The 17,360-nt window shown below is 40.0% G+C and overlaps 4 protein-coding genes across 7 annotated transcripts; 2 read left to right on the plus strand and 2 right to left on the minus strand.

Moving 5' to 3' along the window:
- Positions 1 to 2,370: 2,370 nt before the first annotated feature.
- On the minus strand, positions 2,371 to 5,321 carry LOC144185959 (B-cell receptor-associated protein 29-like). Its single transcript, XM_077710513.1, has 8 exons — positions 5,224 to 5,321; positions 4,630 to 4,771; positions 4,242 to 4,342; positions 3,768 to 3,909; positions 3,468 to 3,603; positions 3,293 to 3,389; positions 2,848 to 2,948; positions 2,371 to 2,775 (listed from the first exon to the last, which is right to left on the minus strand). Exons 2-8 carry the CDS (start codon positions 4,719 to 4,721, stop codon positions 2,740 to 2,742), a joined length of 705 nt encoding a protein of 234 aa, XP_077566639.1. The 5' UTR covers positions 4,722 to 4,771; positions 5,224 to 5,321; the 3' UTR covers positions 2,371 to 2,739.
- An 814-nt stretch (positions 5,322 to 6,135) lies between these two features.
- Positions 6,136 to 7,400, plus strand: gtf3c6 (general transcription factor IIIC, polypeptide 6, alpha). The gene is made up of 6 exons (XM_077710459.1): positions 6,136 to 6,272; positions 6,368 to 6,448; positions 6,529 to 6,592; positions 6,721 to 6,765; positions 6,855 to 6,962; positions 7,045 to 7,400. Exons 1-6 carry the CDS (start codon positions 6,249 to 6,251, stop codon positions 7,146 to 7,148), a joined length of 426 nt encoding a protein of 141 aa, XP_077566585.1. The 5' UTR covers positions 6,136 to 6,248; the 3' UTR covers positions 7,149 to 7,400.
- A 458-nt stretch (positions 7,401 to 7,858) lies between these two features.
- Positions 7,859 to 11,232, plus strand: calub (calumenin b). Of its 2 annotated transcripts, none has more exons than XM_077744441.1 (8): positions 7,859 to 8,003; positions 9,044 to 9,122; positions 9,203 to 9,424; positions 9,504 to 9,697; positions 9,773 to 9,939; positions 10,027 to 10,087; positions 10,182 to 10,378; positions 10,450 to 11,232. In XM_077744441.1, exons 3-8 carry the CDS (start codon positions 9,204 to 9,206, stop codon positions 10,552 to 10,554), a joined length of 945 nt encoding a protein of 314 aa, XP_077600567.1. In that variant the 5' UTR covers positions 7,859 to 8,003; positions 9,044 to 9,122; position 9,203; the 3' UTR covers positions 10,555 to 11,232. The 2 variants fall into 2 exon arrangements, with proteins under 2 accessions (XP_077600567.1, XP_077600577.1); XM_077744451.1 differs by lacking the exon at positions 7,859 to 8,003 and adding an exon at positions 8,586 to 8,608.
- Positions 11,169 to 16,671, minus strand: LOC144215450 (cadherin-related family member 5). 3 transcript variants are annotated; one of them, XM_077744407.1, is made up of 17 exons: positions 16,550 to 16,671; positions 16,300 to 16,351; positions 16,039 to 16,144; positions 15,751 to 15,965; positions 15,394 to 15,450; positions 15,048 to 15,140; positions 14,888 to 14,974; positions 14,704 to 14,814; positions 14,443 to 14,613; positions 13,891 to 13,981; positions 13,713 to 13,819; positions 13,380 to 13,580; positions 13,162 to 13,293; positions 12,919 to 12,997; positions 12,642 to 12,832; positions 12,554 to 12,574; positions 11,169 to 12,433 (listed from the first exon to the last, which is right to left on the minus strand). In XM_077744407.1, the coding sequence occupies exons 3-17, from the start codon at positions 16,106 to 16,108 to the stop codon at positions 11,591 to 11,593; spliced, it is 2,469 nt and encodes an 822-aa protein (XP_077600533.1). In that variant the 5' UTR covers positions 16,109 to 16,144; positions 16,300 to 16,351; positions 16,550 to 16,671; the 3' UTR covers positions 11,169 to 11,590. The 3 variants fall into 3 exon arrangements, with proteins under 3 accessions (XP_077600533.1, XP_077600517.1, XP_077600526.1); XM_077744391.1 differs by having other exon boundaries at positions 11,170 to 12,433; positions 16,451 to 16,609; XM_077744400.1 differs by lacking the exon at positions 16,550 to 16,671 and having other exon boundaries at positions 11,170 to 12,433; positions 16,300 to 16,444.
- Positions 16,672 to 17,360: the final 689 nt, after the last annotated feature.

The raw sequence follows: 17,360 nt of genomic DNA on the forward strand, positions 1-17,360 counted from the left end.
CCCACTCTTCCTTAAGCTTCTCCTCATCCAATTGAACATTGAATGCCTGTGTCAGGTTGATAACATGCATGTAGTCCACCTGTTTCTTTCGATCCAGGACTACCAGCTCCTCAAGTATGGAATCCTCAAATGGGAATTTTGTTATCATTTTTGTAACAACTGCCTCAAAAAATTTTCTGACTGAGTCAAAGAATATTTGTTGTATGGATGGACTGATTCTGTCATCATCTTGCAGTATCTTTTTAACACACAAACCAACATCAAGTCTGTCATTTGTATGCTGATAGTCTCTTTTTGTGTGCTCAATCTCCCACAATTTGTCCTTCACTGCTCCTATATGCTTCCTCTCAACATATTTCACAAGAAGTAATCTCAAAATTCTCTTCATTTCAGGGATTATGTCTCCAATCATGCATTTCTCACCCTGAAATATTGTGTTAAATGCATCAAGATGCGGTATAATGAAATTAAGGAAATGCAGCACCAATTCAGTCATTGGATCATTTAATCTGTTACTGATAGTTTTCACCTTTCCAGGCTTTTCAACATCATCGTGACTTGTAAAATAGCTCTTTAAGGCATCATATTGATTTAAAACTCGTTTAACCACTTTCCCCAAAGATAGCCACCGAGTGGGGCAATGTTTTAAGATTCTTTCTTGATCAGTCTCTGTAAAATCTTGAAATTCCTTAAAGTCCTGCAGTCTTTTGTGGCTATGTTGAAAGAAATAAAATATGTCCACTAAAAAATCTTACACTTTGAGATGACTGGATTTGTGTAGGCTGGAGCCAGGCAGTGCTTGACAATCATTGTTGTTTTTGTACGCCGGCAGGAAAATTCCTTCAACATAAAAAAATGTAGTCTATTAGTGTATTGTAGGAAATATCAAAGTATGATAATCCTAAACTTGCATGGAAGAAGAAAAAGAATTGATGCTAACATTGAAAATATGTTGAAATAAAGAACATATGATTTGATTCACTATAGTAAATGAAAAGACTTACCTTTGCAATTTTTGAATCCGGGCACATTTCTTTGATCAATGATGTGAAATGATCAGCCACTGTTGCTGGCAAGTTGTGTTCAGCAACAAACTGTGCAAACAGTATCTCTGCACGTGTACACAGATCTGGTGAAGGATCTTTGATTTTAGCAGAGAAATGCTCACTAATGGGTTTAAACTGCTTGGCCTTATGAACAGCTTCAATGTGGCCATCTGTGCTAAAGTGCCTCCGGACATCATAAAATCCAGAGGCAGCAACCTTGATATCAGTCTTACAAGCCACACAGTATGAAAATTCAGGTCCTTTTTTTGAAGATTGAATCAAACCTGCAAATTCATCTGTTCTTGTTTCCCACTCTTTTCTGTGTCTTCCATGCTGTTCTCTCTTTTTCTTTGGTGCTGGTTCAGCCAATTTCAAAGTCCTTTTCATTGAAGCCATTGTCAGATAAATCAACTTGTACCACGTGTAAGAGTGTATTCTTGACTTGTAAACAGACCAGAAACAGCTGATCAAATGAAAGTAAACATAAACAAGGGAACAGGAAACGGAAATCACATGGTGAAAGTGTTACAAAACGAAATGTTTATCATGATCTTTTTTTTTTAGCCAATCAGAGGCGCCGGTACATATATCACTTGGCAGACATGCGTTTCCGGGAAGAAACAATGGCGGATGGTGAAAAATGGCTAGAAAGTGCCTTAATTTATTTTTTTTTCTCAAAATCACCGTTTAGCGTACCATTTTCATGTGTACAGCGTACCAATATAAAAATGGGCTTTCAGTTGTACCAATTACGGCGAGAACGTACCAGTTGACAGGTATGTCGATGGGTGGGTGGGTTGGTGGGTTTGGGTGGATGGATGATGGCTGGATGAACGGATGTTATGCGGATAGAAGGACAGTTTGATGCATGGATGGATGGATGGATGGATGGATGGATGGATGGATGGATGGATGGGTGGATGGAAGGATGGATGAACGGATGTTAGATGGATGGATGGATGGCAGGACAGATGGAGGGTGGATGGATCGATGGAAGGATGGATGAACAGATGTTAGATGGATGGAAGGACATAGGGATGGATGGATGGAAAGATGGACGGATGTTGGAGGAATGGATGGTAAGACTGATGTCGGATTGATTTATGGGTTGGAAGGACAGACAGATGATGGAAAGACAGACGTATGGTGGATAGATGGATGCATGGAGGATGGATGGATGAATGGAGGGGGGCGATGGATGAAAATTTGGCACAATTTGCCTCATAAACACATTTTCAGAAATAAGGAGAGAAAAATAATGAATCGCTTAATTTTACATTCACTATTTTGCCACCCCTGTCAATGACTCAGACCAACACCTGTACATTGATTTTCAAGTTTACTTTTTTCAGGATGGCTAAATTCATAGAACAAACACAAAACTTAGACCGAAACTATGTGTAGTGTGCATTGCAGCCCATGAGTGAATTATGGCCTTCAGTGCCAAATTGCTTGGGATGGCATTTGGATTCTTTAATTGCACATAATCCCCTCCTGAATTTTGCCCTTTAAATTCACTCATAAATCACAAATTGTCTCACAACACAAAGCATAAAATTAATTGAACAGCAGCTGCAAAATTTGACAAAATGGGCACTCATAAGTCTAAATACCAGTACCACTCTTTATACAAGGACTAAAAAGTTCATTTTCTAGAATATATTGATGAGCAAACAGTATCCGTCCATGTTGATCATTGGATCTTTTTGTCTGCAGCCCTCTGAAGATTCTGTGAAATGTGAAAAAAAGTTAACGGGTTCAGTGAACACATCATCCTCATGAGGGCATCGTGTTTATTTACCTGGAGCTGATGATGTTCGCTCAGTAGTCGCTCGTATTCCTCGGCCAAACCTTTGGCCTGCGTATTCATGGCCTCCACTTCGGCGTGGGATTTGCGGACAGCTGGATGCGCAAACAACATTTCATATCAGTGCCTATTGAGGTCATCAATCCTTCTCTGTGGTGTAAACACATGTAAATATATATTTTTTCTTTCTTTGGTCTGTCATTTTACAGTGTTGGGTAAAACTATGGAATAATGATTTAATACCATCTGTAGACAACAACCATGAAGGTTAAGAGAGCTATTTTGTGCGGTTATTTTAGGGGTGTGTTAGGGGTTATTATGTAGGGGAGAACTGGAGTTTTTTTTACCCTTTCATAGACTTCTTCCAAACAGCACATTTTAGATAAACATATATATAGATAATGTTTCACTCCTGTAAAAAGATAGCATGAATGCATACCTATTTTTGCATTTTTCAACTGAATTGAGAGGTTCTGCACTTCGATCTTCAGCTGCAGCTTTTCTTCTGAAATGACTTTTTCCTCATCTTCAAGAGTCTGGAAATAATTACTGCATTTATCAATGTCATATTTTTGGTTATAAATTGCTGTTGTAATGATGAAATTCCTGCTGACTTGTTTGAGTCGACGGTTTTCTTCTTGATGCTGTTCGGCAGCTTTGGCAGCATTCTCCATCTGTGACTGGAGACCGGAATTGTTCTCCAAAGCGAAAGCCACCTTGTTGAGCATGGAGATGATCCGCCACATAATACTGTAACATGAAATGCACTGAGATGGTCACACTGCATGTTTTCAACTCAAGTGAAGCCCCAACATATTGCAGTTCATTGTTTTCCACCATTGAAAAATATATTCCAGATTTTTTTTTAAGACAGTATATACAAATTTTTCCATAAATAAGAAAATAAGACTGACAGCCACTGAAAAAGTGAGAAGCCTGTAATATAGATGTTCCTCTGAGCTCTGAAAAGCCTCATGTGAAGATGATCGAAGAGATTGGAGTTCACCTCTTGCATGGGTTCTGGGCTTGAGTACTTGTGTACTTCGCGAGCAGCATCTGAGGGTGGTAGAATGGTAAATGTAATCTAGCCCTACAATGAGACAACAGTCATTTGGAGGATCTATTTCTAAATAGATTACACCTTAAAATGCGTGCATAGTCTGAGAACATTGCATTCATTCATTGAGAACATTTGAATTCAGATTTTTTTTACATGTAAATGCTTTTTCTCTCCCAGTCTCTATTATATCTTATCCATCTAATATGTAACTATCTAATGTCTTGGTATCTTTATTCTGTGTTATATAAAACAACAACAACAACGATAAATAAAAAAAATCAATTAATAATAGTATATTTTGGACCCATTAGCAGCGATGACAACTTACCGAGGAAAAGAACTACAAGAACCATGATTATGGTGAAGGAGCACTTGTTCCAGTAAGGTGATAACCACTTCCATATTCTCCAACTGAAAATCAATCGCCATCTGTGAAGACAAATAAACAATTCAACTCTATTTCCCCATTCATCTGACTTAAGTCCACTAAGTCAAATTATTCACATGTCAAATCCATTTTCCCATTTGAAATGGCTTTAATTTATTCACCAAAAGTGGCTCTACAGAAGAGCTTTGATTTGTTTCAACTGTAACTTTAAGTTGCTGGCATTGAAATATACAAACATGAGTCAAATGATTTTGCAAATGCAGTCTAATATCTACTCCAAAGCAGATTTGATTTACTACAATAACATTCTATCTTCTTGATAGTGTACCTCAGTGGTGATATGAAGGGGACACACAGGATAATGTTGAAGGCTATCTCTACATAGAGAAAGAAAGCCACTGCTGTCCACTGAAGCGTCATACTGCCCTATATACTGCCAGGGTCTCAGTGTAGACCAGGGGGACGACTATCTATACGGGCCAAGAATAAAAAAAAATTGTATATGCGAGGAGAGGGATTGTGTTGAGTATAAACAGATACAATGTGCTGTGAAAGAACACAGTTAAATTAAATACAAATACTAATCTCTTTGGCCATTCCAATTCAAGACATTAGTGAAGCTTATTTTTAGCACAGAAAATGTACTCCATTCTACTTGCCTTTTCTGTGTATCGAGCGACTATATGTCTTCTTTCTTTAGCTTTGATTCTCCATATAGCTTGTCTTTTGTCTATTTACTTTGTCTTAATTCTCCTGTTAGCCAAATCGCCAAGAGAAGCAAGAGTTTCCGAACTTATTCTATTTACAGTTTTTTCCCTATGCACTTACTAGTTTTTAACCTTTCAAAAGTGATCTTGTGGTGTTATTTTTCTAATTTAATGACAGTAAAGCATATCTAAGTAGCATAGTGACATTCACTTACCATAAGTTGGTACGTCCAGAAAAACTCATGCACACACATCCACATGCAACAGCTGCGTTTGTGCTACACAAAAGTCTCAAATGTCAGTCATGTCACTTCAACGGCACAGAACAGTTTGTCTCTGCGTCATGAAGTCATTGGTCAAATTGTTTTTTTGCTCTTTTTAATATTATAATACATATATTTGTTCCTGAGTGTGGAAAATTAACAGCAGAAGAGCACCTTAGAATGTGACATTCTTGACTACATAAGTGTGCATTATAACATTTTGTATGTGTATATATACTATATTATCTACTTTTATACAAGTCCTAGTCAGAATAATAGAAAATCCTGAAAAAGTTGTTGTATTTCTGCAATTTAATGTAACAGTTGAATTTGACCTGAAATGAATAAAATGGAAATCAACATATTCCATTTTTACTTCTTTTGTAATTTTAATGTACAAAAGCGAAGCTTTTCATAGTACGTACTCAAGTTTTCTGAAATTGTAGGGTTGTGTTTTTAATAAAATATCAACCAGCAAAGTTGGAACAAGGTACTTCTGGAGTTTATGGGTCACGTCTAATGGCTCAATTAAATTAGCTTCTTTAATGTTAAGTTACCAAAATAAAATAATTATACCTGTTTGTCTAAATTTTCAGGTAGGACCTGTTTGTCCTTTTTGTGTCCAAAAAAACAGGCAAATGTTTACCTGGACCGCATCTAGTTTTGGTTGCACATGATTTTCACATATGGATTAACCAACACAGAGTCTAGATCTAAACCCCATTGAGAATCTTTGAGATGTCCTAGTGGTGCAAGGCCTTTCCCGGGCGTCCCAATTCAAACATCACCAATGAAATATCGTGGGTAAAATCGAACCTTAAAAGGGAGAATCCACGACATCTAGTGGCCAAAAATCGCAACTGGATTATGACTTGCACGCTGCTTTCTCGGCCACCGTCACAATCGCGGAAGTAATCGAGTAATGTTTTGTCGCAGACGGCGGCAGAACAAGTGACGATTACAACAACACAACAAAGATGGATGACGAATGGGAAGAAGAAGTATGTGTTATTATAATTATATACATTAATTATTATAATTATATGAATCTACTTGAATTATTATAATTATATAAATTCACTGTTTGTGTGTGCAGGAGCAGCTTGTTGTTGTCGAGTTGTCTGGAATCATAAATAATGATGCTATGTTCAAATCTAGTGCTACCTGCGAAATATTGGTGAGTTTCAATGTTTTTCTGATACAAAAAATAGCTATAGTCCTTTAATGAGATCCTATATATTTGCATTTATTTGAAAGGATATTGACAGTGAGCAGCCAATGATGCAAGTGGGCCAGTATGTGTTTGCAGGGGAATATGAAGGTAAGATCAACCTTTATCTTATTCAGGTCTTTGAAATGCACATTCTAACATCTTATCAAAGACGTTGGGAAATATATCCATCAATTGACCTAAAAGGCATCGTAATATGAATGTTTGCCCTTTCAAAGATATGCTGGGAACATGCGTTCTGTTCGAAGAGGGACCAGGAAAGGGTAAAAGTCTTCTCACTTCTCATCTTGTATGAAGGTTTATTATCTATGTTTTAGTCTTACTTGAATGTTATGTTTGTGTACGTCTACAGGAAAAGATGGAAATGCACCAGAGCTCAAGTACATGTGTCACACAGTGAAGAAACTCATGATGCAGCGGATCTTCCTAAGCGAGAAGAAAGAAAATGAAAGTGATACAGGTAAATATGGATACTCTGTGTAGTGTTTTGATCGTGCGATTCGTAACTTTTGGATACACACTTTACTGTACTTTGGGGGCAGGTTCCTTATCAGCAGATGGCCAAAGTGATCAGCAGGGGAGCAACACAGTCCTCCACCCAGAAGAAAAAATGGAACAGGTGGAAGGAGAACAGTCAGTTGGATAAGATGAGGACACTGATGATGATCCAAGTGAAGAAAAAGCTCTTCTGTTGCTGTACTTAAAAATGTGTTTAACAAAACCATTTGACATGACTGTATGCCACAAGATTCTTATTTGTTGATATTGACATTGATGCAAAATCTCAAATTTTGTGGTGGTGAAAATGACAGACATCTTGATACAGATTTGTTATGCCGATTCAGTTATATTTTTTGATAATAAAATTAAAAAAATAAAAAATAATTCAACCAATAAATGACATCATATTTTTTGTATTAAAGTGAGCCCTGCTGGTAAACCTTTGAGAAATTCTGTATAAAAATGTTGTATGTGGAAAATGTTACTATCTTTGTTTTCTAAAGACAACTTATTTTGCTATGACTTTATTTGATTTAGAGGCCAATTTATGTGCCTCTGGATGAAATATATTCATTTGTAGTTGACATCAACAATAACTGATTAAAATTGTAAGGAACTGGTAATAATTTATTAACCCTCTCATGCATGAACTTGTCTTTTTTTCAATGTTTTTATTACATTCATATAGGGTGGGTTTCATATACATAGTCGCTTATGGATTTTTTTTAAACATGATTACGTGAATTAAATATAATATAAACAATGTGCTTTGATTGTTGTCATTGGGACGTCTTACTGAAAACAAAACGTCGCTCTTGTGGACGTGGCGCTTTACGGCCAACCAAATCACGAAGTTTATGGATGTGGACCAATGAACGAACGCCATGTGACGAGCGTCCTAACAACGTCATTGGCCAGTAAGTGCTCGACCTCCGGAAGTGAATAACACAGGGTGTGTTTCCGCGAGTGTAGTTGACGGCCACATCAACAAACTTCATCGGTAAGTACTTCATCACAATTTTTTGAAAATGTATAAGACACATAATTAAGATTCGATATGGTATAGCACCAGTTTCATTTGTAAAATAAGACATTTTGATCTGTTTTCTAATGTGCTAGTGCTTCCTTTAGGTTAGCTAGATATATTTGAGCATAAAAACAACTCCTAATAACTCATTCATTATTTTCTTATTACATTGTGTATAACTTCATTATTTTCATATGTATTTTTGATCTATCATTTCATTTTTTCTTTTACCTTTATACAGGCGTGACTTAACAGTTGTCAATGTAAACGTGTTTATGGTTATAACGGCTTGATCAAAATACATTATATATTTTAAAATATCTATCGAATAAAGGGGCCACTTTGACATGAAGATCTCATCGTTTTTTAAGGCGAAACCCCTTGAAGGCATTAAAGCATTCCATTGAGCAACGCACAACGTCGCTTGTCTTTGTAACTAATTTGTTTCATATGACGAGGAGCATCAAACTTGACACATTTCTCTCAGCGAAGTTGTGATGTGATCGAATCTGTTAAATCCATTTGCCGTTCCAATTCAACTGGATTATCATTGTATAGATGACGTCCCTGTCTTTATGGTGAAATTAAGATTAATAGAATTTTGTCTTGTCAGCATCAGCAGTTTCCGAAAAGCGTCGTTTGAATTTGTCAGTTTTGTTAACAGATTTTATAAAGAAAATGGTTGTTAAGGAAAAAAATTAATATCTATATAGTTATTACATGTAACTACTCTTTTTTTTACATAGGTATTTCAGGCATTTAATGTCTCGATGCCTTTATTTTCATTGACACATTTTATTTTTATTTCAGTTTCACAAAAAAACAAGTGAAATATTTTGAAATCTTAATAACTTATTCTTCACTGGCATTAACAGTAATAGACATGAAATCGCCTGCTATTGAGTATTGGTAACGATCCAACGTTTGCTCCCACTCCTTCCTGTCAAAATGGATTGGACATCTATTGCTGCTTATATTAAAATATTGTTTTTGTTGATTTCCCTCTCATGCAGCTCTTGAGAAGACTCGCGAAAAGGTTGAGTCTACCCCCAAAGATCAAGAGACCCACATCAGAAAAACTATAGCGGGGAAGTAAGTTAAAGAAGAATGTTGATAAACTGCCCGATTTCAGAGGCCAAAATTATTTATTTGGTCTTCATTTTCAAATGCAGGATGGAGCTCCGACCATTTTTAATGTGCTTTGCCCTCTGCGCGGTGTACGCCACCAGCAAGCCCACGGACAAAAAAGAACGCGTCCACCACGATGACCCACTCAGCAACCTGGAGCACAATGATGGTGATAACTTTGACTATGACCACGAGGCATTTCTGGGAGAGGAGGAGGCCAAGACATTTGACCAGCTCACTCCTGAAGAAAGCAAAGAACGTCTTGGGTAAGTTGTGTTCCCAAATGCGTATTAATTTTTCATATCAGTCTCACCAGTCACATTATCGGTTTGGTGTTTTTTGCAGCAAACTGGTGGAGCGCATTGACAAAGACCAAGATGGCTTTGTGACAACAGAGGAGATGAAAGATTGGATCAGATACACACAGAAAAAGTGGATGTTTGAGGATGCCAATCGCCAGTGGAAGACATATGACATCAATAATGATGGCAAGCTAGAATGGGAAGAATACAAGAACTCCACATACGGATACATGCTCGGTAAGAACCACCTAGACAGCATTTCAAAGTTTGCTGGGTTGCAGCCCACATTTAAATACATTGATTTGACCACAGATGAACCAGACGCTGACGATAGCTATAGCTACAAGCAGATGCTGGCGCGTGATGAGAGGAGGTTCAATATGGCCGACATGGATGGAGACAAACTCGCTGACAGAGAAGAATTCACTGCTTTCCTTCATCCTGAGGAGTTTGAGCATTTGAGAGAGATTGTAGTGCTTGTGAGTTTAAAAAAAACATGCCTGATTTACAACACCACTGAGAAAAGCTGTTTATTCAGTTTTCCATACTTTTTTTTGTCCCTCTAGGAAACTATGGAAGATATTGACAAGAATAGAGATGGCTTAATTGACATAGACGAGTACATTGGTATGTGTGTTTTACTCCAAGTTGACCTACAAGTGTCAGTCAAGGTCAACGAGACGATACGAATAGAATTTGACTGTGTCTTTGACCTTATCAGGCGATATGTACAATGCTGAGGGTGCGGAAGAACCTGAGTGGGTGAAGACAGAAAGAGAGCAGTTCACCCAATTCCGGGACAAGAACAAGGACGGCAAGATGGACAAGGATGAGACCAGAGACTGGATCATGCCAAAAGATTACGACCATGTTGAGGCAGAGGCGAAGCACCTGGTTTATGAGTCTGACATGGACAAAGTAAGCCAGCTCTAGCAATTCAGTAAGCACGTTTGGTAATATGGACCTAAAATTGTGTTCTTTCCAAATAGGATGGCCGCCTGACTAAGGATGAGATCGTTGACAAGTACGACTTATTTGTGGGCAGCCAGGCCACCAACTTTGGAGAAGCCCTCATACATCATGACGAGTTCTAAATTTGTAGCCGTCCACAAAGACTGTGTCCACGGTGTCGTCCAAGTGTTAAGTGGACTTTTTTTTGTTTTTTTTATATATGCACCATGACTTCATCTAATTTATTTAAGTTTTCGTTGAATGTTATCACATGCATGCATGCACAGACACTCCCTTTTTGAAAGCTTGATTTGGTCATCAGGGGAGCAAAATGATTACATCGGTTGAGAAGATAGTTATTTCCTTAACATGAGCAATAGTTTGGGTCTTTATTTTTCCCAAAGCACTGGAAGAACAACTCTACCCAATCGAAGAACATTATATCATATCAGGATGTTAGAAAAAAAGGGCTAAATTGGTTATTCTGTCAACTAAACTTCTCACTTGCCTCCTTTATGTCAGTGTATTGTGTGTACAATACTTTTTGATGACTGACATCTATCTTCTGCATTGAGTCTTTCTGTCCTCCACAACATTAGCGTAACCTTTTAAAAGTATATTTGCTTTATTCCCCCCATACATTGATAACCACTGTTGATCATTTTACTTTCATATAAAGTCAGTTTTTTTACAGGCAGACTGCAGAAGCCTTTTGTAGAGATTTAATTGTAAATATATAGATCTTCAAACTGAGCTAACGATCAAGTAGTTTTTGTGATAAGACCATCTTAAATAAAATACATGGAAAAATATCCACACAATGGTTTGGGTAAAGTGTGTTTTTTTTGGGAATCTGTTGCTTGGTAAACTTTGGAACTTGAACACCAAACATTTTCTCAGAATGCTTCAGTAAGATCAAACAGCCAGTACTCTTTGCCCATTTAGAAAATATTTAATAGAAGATAGTGGGAATTCTGCATATGCTAACACAATCCCAAAGAAGGGGATAGTTTTGCAGTAAGTAAAATTATAGTTTTATGAAGTCAGACTATAGAGTGAAGTGCAAGAGTGGTGTGGAAAAACAACAGTTTGTTGAATCTATAGAGTAATTTTCTTTTCGCTCTGCCCCGAGGGAGCACTTTGAGTTTTTGTCAAAAAAAATGTCCTTGCATTCCTCTATTACCGTGTGTAAGTGATAAATGTTGGGTTGCAACGGGCCAACACCCTCAATAGCTCTTCTTCGTCTGGCTCTAACTCACCCACGCTGTTTTTGTCAGCATCTTCATCACCCAGGAATCCATCGTCCTCATGGGCGAGTGGATGTCCTGCCTGTACCCGGTGGTCCGCTTGCTCAAGCTGGTCTAGTGAAGTGCAGGGCTGATCCTCCTCTTCACTCCACCTCTGATCTGAAGGTTCAGGTGACGCATCCACCATGATCAAGGTGGCTTTCAATGGAGCCTGGTCTGGGGTGTGTGGTGGTGTGCTTTTCTGTTTTGGCAGGGACAACAGTAAAGGAGAGTCGATGGGGTTCAGGGGTGAATCGGTACGAGTTGTGCTGAAAGGTTTCTCGGTCTCAGCCATGGCGATTCGAGCCCGACTTCGTGGGACGCTTGCTGACGAGGGCGAAGGACTGATGGGGTTTCCGACAGAGTCCTCGTCGGTGTTTGTCTGCGAGTCCAGACAGGTTGAAGGTGTGGTCGCATCTGGTGGAAGAGTCCCCAAGTTGCTTTCTTTTGGCTCGACCGGGTCCATGTCCATTGAGTTTGGCCGGAAGGTGGATAGGCAAGACAGGCTTCTAGTTGGTGTTGAAACACTGTTATTGAAGGAAATGGTGGAGCACACAGCTTCGACCAAGCTCAACGTGGCATTTGGGGGTGCAATGGGGTTATTGTTCGGCTGGACCGACTCCAGGTGAGATGGAGGATCTTTCCCTGAGAAGGTGAAGGAAGGATTGATAGTTCCATAGTCTTCACTGCTGAAGCTCACATCATCCACCCGTGGCGCTCCGCTGCTTGGGTTTACCTAGCGTAGTAGTCAAAGGGTTGAAAAGAATGTAAGGGATAATTTATCCATCCCTGCATGGTCTACTTTTACAGCCTGATACACAACTCTTTTAATCTGTGATAGAATTCTGAAACTCACCATTTGGAAGCATCGAAGGCTCTATGGAGAAGAAAGAGCATATTTTAGAACGAGCCTTATTTTGTTATACTGAGTGCAGTCATCTCACCACATTGGGGTGCTTGCACTGGGCCACGCAGCCTCTCTCCAGGGGGTCCAGATGTCCTTTGCGTTTCCTCTTCATACACAGAACCAGACTCGCACCACAGCCTAGCACCGTGAGGAAGACCGTGCTGAGGAACAGGGCCTTTCCCAGAGTACAGCTGATGGTGCGGTCGTCTACCAGTGCGCTTAAAGGAACTGTAATGTCCAAGCATAAGGACATTATGGATTCATACATTTGACGTTACTCCACCCTTTTTAAGGCATTTTAGGAGTGTTCTTACTTGATTGACTTTCTGATAACACCTCCACCACCACAGTGGAAACAACTGTGTCCCCTGATTCTCTGTCTCTCGCCATTACCTGCCAAGAATTGATTTTGTTGCTGTATTTCAGTGTACGTATACATTTCCCTGAATTTATCTAGTTGCAACAAAATTAAATACATTGGATATCTTTGGAATTGAGCCCTGTACAATTGCTTCCCAGGTTAGAGCAACGGATACATTAAGGTTGTCTTGGCTTACATGGAGAAGGTGCTTTTGTCTTGCTTTGAGCTGATTGGTCCTGGCAATGAGAAGCCCCTCCTGTGTGACCCGGTAGATGCCCGTGTAATTGGACGTGGGACTGAAGGTGAAGTAGATCATCGGATTAAATCCCTGCAGGTCAGGATAGTGAGGACAACTGAAAAATAGCCCAGAACTGTATTGTACTGTGAATTCTTTTGTCTGTTTTGGGGTCCTACATGTTTAAAGTCTTGGTCTTGCACGTGTAACATCAATGCCCTGTTGCCATAGGTATAAACCAAAGAGGCAGCACTCTTCCCTGCCATCACAAAGCCGTGGTATTCGGCCATGTCGAACACTGGATGATACCGATTCACCGCTAGCACGCGGACCAGCACGGTAGCAACTGAGTATTTCCTGGGGTCGTTGTCCTGAAAAGCCTGTGTAGCAACATACCGAATGAGTCCAAACGAGAGTACAAATATCATTTACAATGGAAAACACGCAACTGGACGTAAATATAGGTAAGTTTAGAAAAGTGCTTTTCAATGTGTGGCACAAGCCATGCTTACCATGACTTGAAGATGCAGCGCCGGTGTGGCAAGTCTGTCCTTTACCGCCCGGGTGAATCTCACCTCTCCTGTCTGGCGATCCATCAGGAAACGGCCATGGTCGTCCCCTGGTGTCGACAGCACTATCTCGGTTAAAAGCTGCTAAAAAGTGGATCACCAGCTATTTTTACTGTGCTACCTGAGAGGATGGAATAGCTGACCGTGGCTTTGAGTCCTCGGTCTCCATCCACCGCATGAATGGGACCAGGGGAGAAATCCAGTACAAAATCCTACATCAAGACAAAACATACATGTCTTTTGCAATGAGCTGTAGCTGAGAATTGGGAACAGACCAAAAAACGTTGACTGGCTCGGATTATTTGTTTTAAATCTCAAGGGTCGAATTGGTGATACTGTACTTTACCTGTTTGCCAAAGACATTGCACCTTTAATCCAACAGGCTTATTCACTTCTAAACTAAGCGTGGCCTTGGAGGTAGCCACTTTAGGGTTTTTGTTTTCCTGTGTGCCTCGTGAACGACTGCTTGTAGACCAACATGTCACACTCAGCAATTTCGACTGAAGATTAGAAGCCTTTTGGATTTCCAGGGGCACATCATCAGTAAACTAAAGTCAAATTTCCTCAATTGAGGTCTCACAAATTATAGTAAGGAATCACATTCGCCTTCGGAGTATAGTTTCCCATAATGAAGGTACAGAGTGAAGCAAATGATTCAATCCACAGTACCAACCTCTATGCCTTCTGTGACATTAACAGTGTACATAGGACTTGTACAAATCTGATTGGTTTGTTCGTGAAACAGCAGCGTGCAGGGCAAGAACTGAGGGTACTGGTCATCTCCATCCTGGACATCAACCGTTATATCAGTGCTAGTGTTGAAGTGCTCAGCTGTGTTCATTTCCTGCAAAAGTTAAGATGAGAACAATCAACTTCAGCTAACTTTGTGTCATTGAACATCTTTTTTTTTTTTAAAGAAAAAAACAGATCTTACAGAGGCATAAATAGTGAGAAAGAGATGCGTTTTGGTCTCGTAGTCAAGAGGTTTGGCAAGCAACACCTCACCACTGTTAGGAAGATCGATTTTAAAGTACTCTGCATCAGGCTGTAGAATACAAACATCTAGAATTAGTTGTATATCTGTATTTATCGTCTCTTCCCGTTGGGGATCAACTTACCGATGACTGGTCAATGGAGTAAATGATCTGGTCATTGTCTGCATCCGTTGCCAGGACAGTAAACAGGAGCGTATTGACCGGAGTCAACTGGACAACACAGCACAGGACAGGCATAAGGTGACCAATCACTAAAAGTATTTTTTGTGTCTGAGCATCTTACCTCACTTAAGGCAATAGTTTGAACAGTGTCCTCCCGAAACTCGGGCCAGTTGTCGTTCTCGTTAAGGACCTCCACCACAATCCTAGAAACGCTCTGCAAAAGCAGTAGACACACATTTGTCTTTCTGTGTAAGTAATATAAGAACATTTATCAAGTACTTTTACTTGAGTATTTTTTGGATTTTAACTCCCAACATTTAGAAACAATCATTACGTATGAATTGTTTGATGTTTTGCTGTTTAAGACATTTGTCCCCTCACTATAAAGTGGTTTTCACAAGAATATGTACTTCTACTCAAGTGTAATTTGTTTTTCTACTTGTACTCTTTTTATGTCAAGAGTGTACCTGAAGCACATCATTTTCGTAGCATGACAAATCAGCCAACAGGACAGGACCCTGCATCTGAAACACAAATTCGTCACATGTTTGGTTATCTTGTTGGTTTTCAGAAGTTTTAAGAAGAAGAGGGGAAACCTATACAACATTGTTGTGTAAATCGCTATATAGTGTAGAAGGGTTACTCAATAGGACACAACTTGTGGTTGACTCCCAAAAAGTTGAGTGATGTTGATCGTTTAAGGATATATTTACTATAAATATCATGTTTAGTTACTTAGTTCTTTGGTTGCAGGGTGATCTAGATTGAACCGTTAACCCTTCTGCCAATAATTCATAGAGCATATATAGTTAATTTGGAAATACCTCTCGGTCAAGCACTTTCTCCGGTGATGTGTTGAGACACAAGACTCCACCGTTAAAGAAGAACCAGTCAGCGTCTTTCCCTTGCACTCTCCACTCAATACCCTCCACCAGATTCTCTTCCATGAGCTCAGCCACCACTTCTCCACACAGACTGTTTTCAGCCACCGTGGAGTACATGTCCCGACCATCCGTGCAACCGCCCCATCCCGACGTCCCTGTTTCCCGCACTGGAAGTTTAACAAAGGGACCATTTGGGGGCAATGTGGAGGGAAGAGTGGCATACTATACCTGCAACTCCATGCACACACATGAGGAGCATCAGGGAGGTGGTCCAACGCAGTTTGGCAGAAGCAGTCATCCCTGAGCTCAGTCGGGTTTTAGGATCTGAAGTTAGCTGAATGGTGCAAATAGTTCAGAAACAAACTTTCAAGCCTACATAGCAAATTCAAGAACTACTGTACTATACGAAAGTCATATTAAAGACTGCATTGGTCTTAAAGCTGGATGTCAAGGACATTGAAATAAGTGGAAACTACTTCTAATGCCGACCTGCTGTGATTAATTCCTCTCCGGCGGTTGCATCAGCTTCCATGTCTTCCGTCTGGATGAGAAACAAATGATTGTTTTGCCATCGCAGACAAATGCAACTTTTGGATGGACAACAAACAAAAGCAATGACAAGAAAACACAGTTAACCCACCGACAGCTCGCACATGTTAAAAAGCAGACAGCAGCTTACGGGGCGCATCCAAGGATAACCGTCAGCTCAGGGGATAAGCCACCGGGGGGTGGAGCTCACCTGGTCGGGGGGGAAGACCGAGCCAATCAGATTAAGACTCCAGTAAGACGCTGGCAGCGAGAGCCCAGACTGTTGCCGTTGGTGAATTGAAGAGATTTGTCTGGCTCAAAAGACACCGTTTGACCTTGATAAACAAATTGTTATGCAAATGAGGCACAACAGGCATGTAGTAAAGGTTAAAAAAAAAAGGAAACTAAATGCACGTTTATGAGTGTGTATGAGTGAGTACTAACTTTTTAAGTGCAGGTCGAAGGAAAATTTGTTTATCAAATCTCCTCCCATAATCCTATTGCGGATTACACATGCTGCAACCATAATATATGTACATATACCAACCCTCAAGGCCCCTCCTTATCCAGTCGGTTCCATGTCTCCCTCCACCAGCACACCTGATTCAAATCATCAGGGTCGTTAACAAGCTTCTGGACATCTTGCTGATGAGTTGATCATTTGACTCAGGTCGGCTGGTGAAGGGAGACATGGAGAAGAGATTGGATAGGGCCCATTGAGGACCAGAGTTGGGCATCCCTTATATATACTGTATGTTGGAATCCAAAGGTTCCCTATTTGAAGAGGAAATATGTTCAGACTCTTATTATGTGCCACCTGATGGCGGAGTGGTTCTTCCGCCGGCTTTGATGCAGGCGGCCTGGGTTTGATTTCCACTTGGTGGCAGTGTGAGTGGTTATCTGTCTCCCTGTGTACCATATGACTGACTGGCGACCAGTCTAGAGTGAGGTCTGCCTTTCCCCCGAAGGTAGTTGTGTTAGGCTCCAGCAAGCCCTACAACCCTTTCGATGATGGGCGTTAT

This window comes from Stigmatopora nigra, chromosome 2 (genome assembly GCF_051989575.1).
Source record: "Stigmatopora nigra isolate UIUO_SnigA chromosome 2, RoL_Snig_1.1, whole genome shotgun sequence".
Classification (NCBI taxonomy): Eukaryota; Metazoa; Chordata; class Actinopteri; order Syngnathiformes; family Syngnathidae; genus Stigmatopora; species Stigmatopora nigra.

Bases quoted from the DNA above. Each gene is read 5' to 3' on its own strand.
- gtf3c6 (XM_077710459.1), top strand. From the start codon at position 6,249: ATGGATGACGAATGGGAAGAAGAA. The intron at 6,593-6,720 runs GTAAGATCAACC...GCCCTTTCAAAG, and splicing joins GTTTGCAGGGGAATATGAAG to ATATGCTGGGAACATGCGTT. The intron at 6,766-6,854 runs GTAAAAGTCTTC...GTACGTCTACAG, and splicing joins CGAAGAGGGACCAGGAAAGG to GAAAAGATGGAAATGCACCA.
- LOC144185959 (XM_077710513.1), bottom strand. From the start codon at position 4,721: ATGACGCTTCAGTGGACAGCAGTGGCTTTCTTTCTCTATGTAGAGATA. The intron at 3,390-3,467 runs GTCAGCAGGAAT...AATTATTTCCAG, and splicing joins AAAACCGTCGACTCAAACAA to ACTCTTGAAGATGAGGAAAA. The intron at 2,776-2,847 runs GTAAATAAACAC...CACATTTCACAG, and splicing joins GCGAACATCATCAGCTCCAG to AATCTTCAGAGGGCTGCAGA.
- calub (XM_077744441.1), top strand. From the start codon at position 9,204: ATGGAGCTCCGACCATTTTTAATGTGCTTTGCCCTCTGCGCGGTGTAC. The intron at 9,425-9,503 runs GTAAGTTGTGTT...TGTTTTTTGCAG, and splicing joins GAAAGCAAAGAACGTCTTGG to CAAACTGGTGGAGCGCATTG. The intron at 9,940-10,026 runs GTGAGTTTAAAA...TTGTCCCTCTAG, and splicing joins TGAGAGAGATTGTAGTGCTT to GAAACTATGGAAGATATTGA.
- LOC144215450 (XM_077744407.1), bottom strand. From the start codon at position 16,108: ATGACTGCTTCTGCCAAACTGCGTTGGACCACCTCCCTGATGCTCCTC. The intron at 15,451-15,750 runs GTATTTCCAAAT...TTTGTGTTTCAG, and splicing joins AGAAAGTGCTTGACCGAGAG to ATGCAGGGTCCTGTCCTGTT. The intron at 12,833-12,918 runs GTAAGAACACTC...TGGACATTACAG, and splicing joins GTTATCAGAAAGTCAATCAA to TTCCTTTAAGCGCACTGGTA.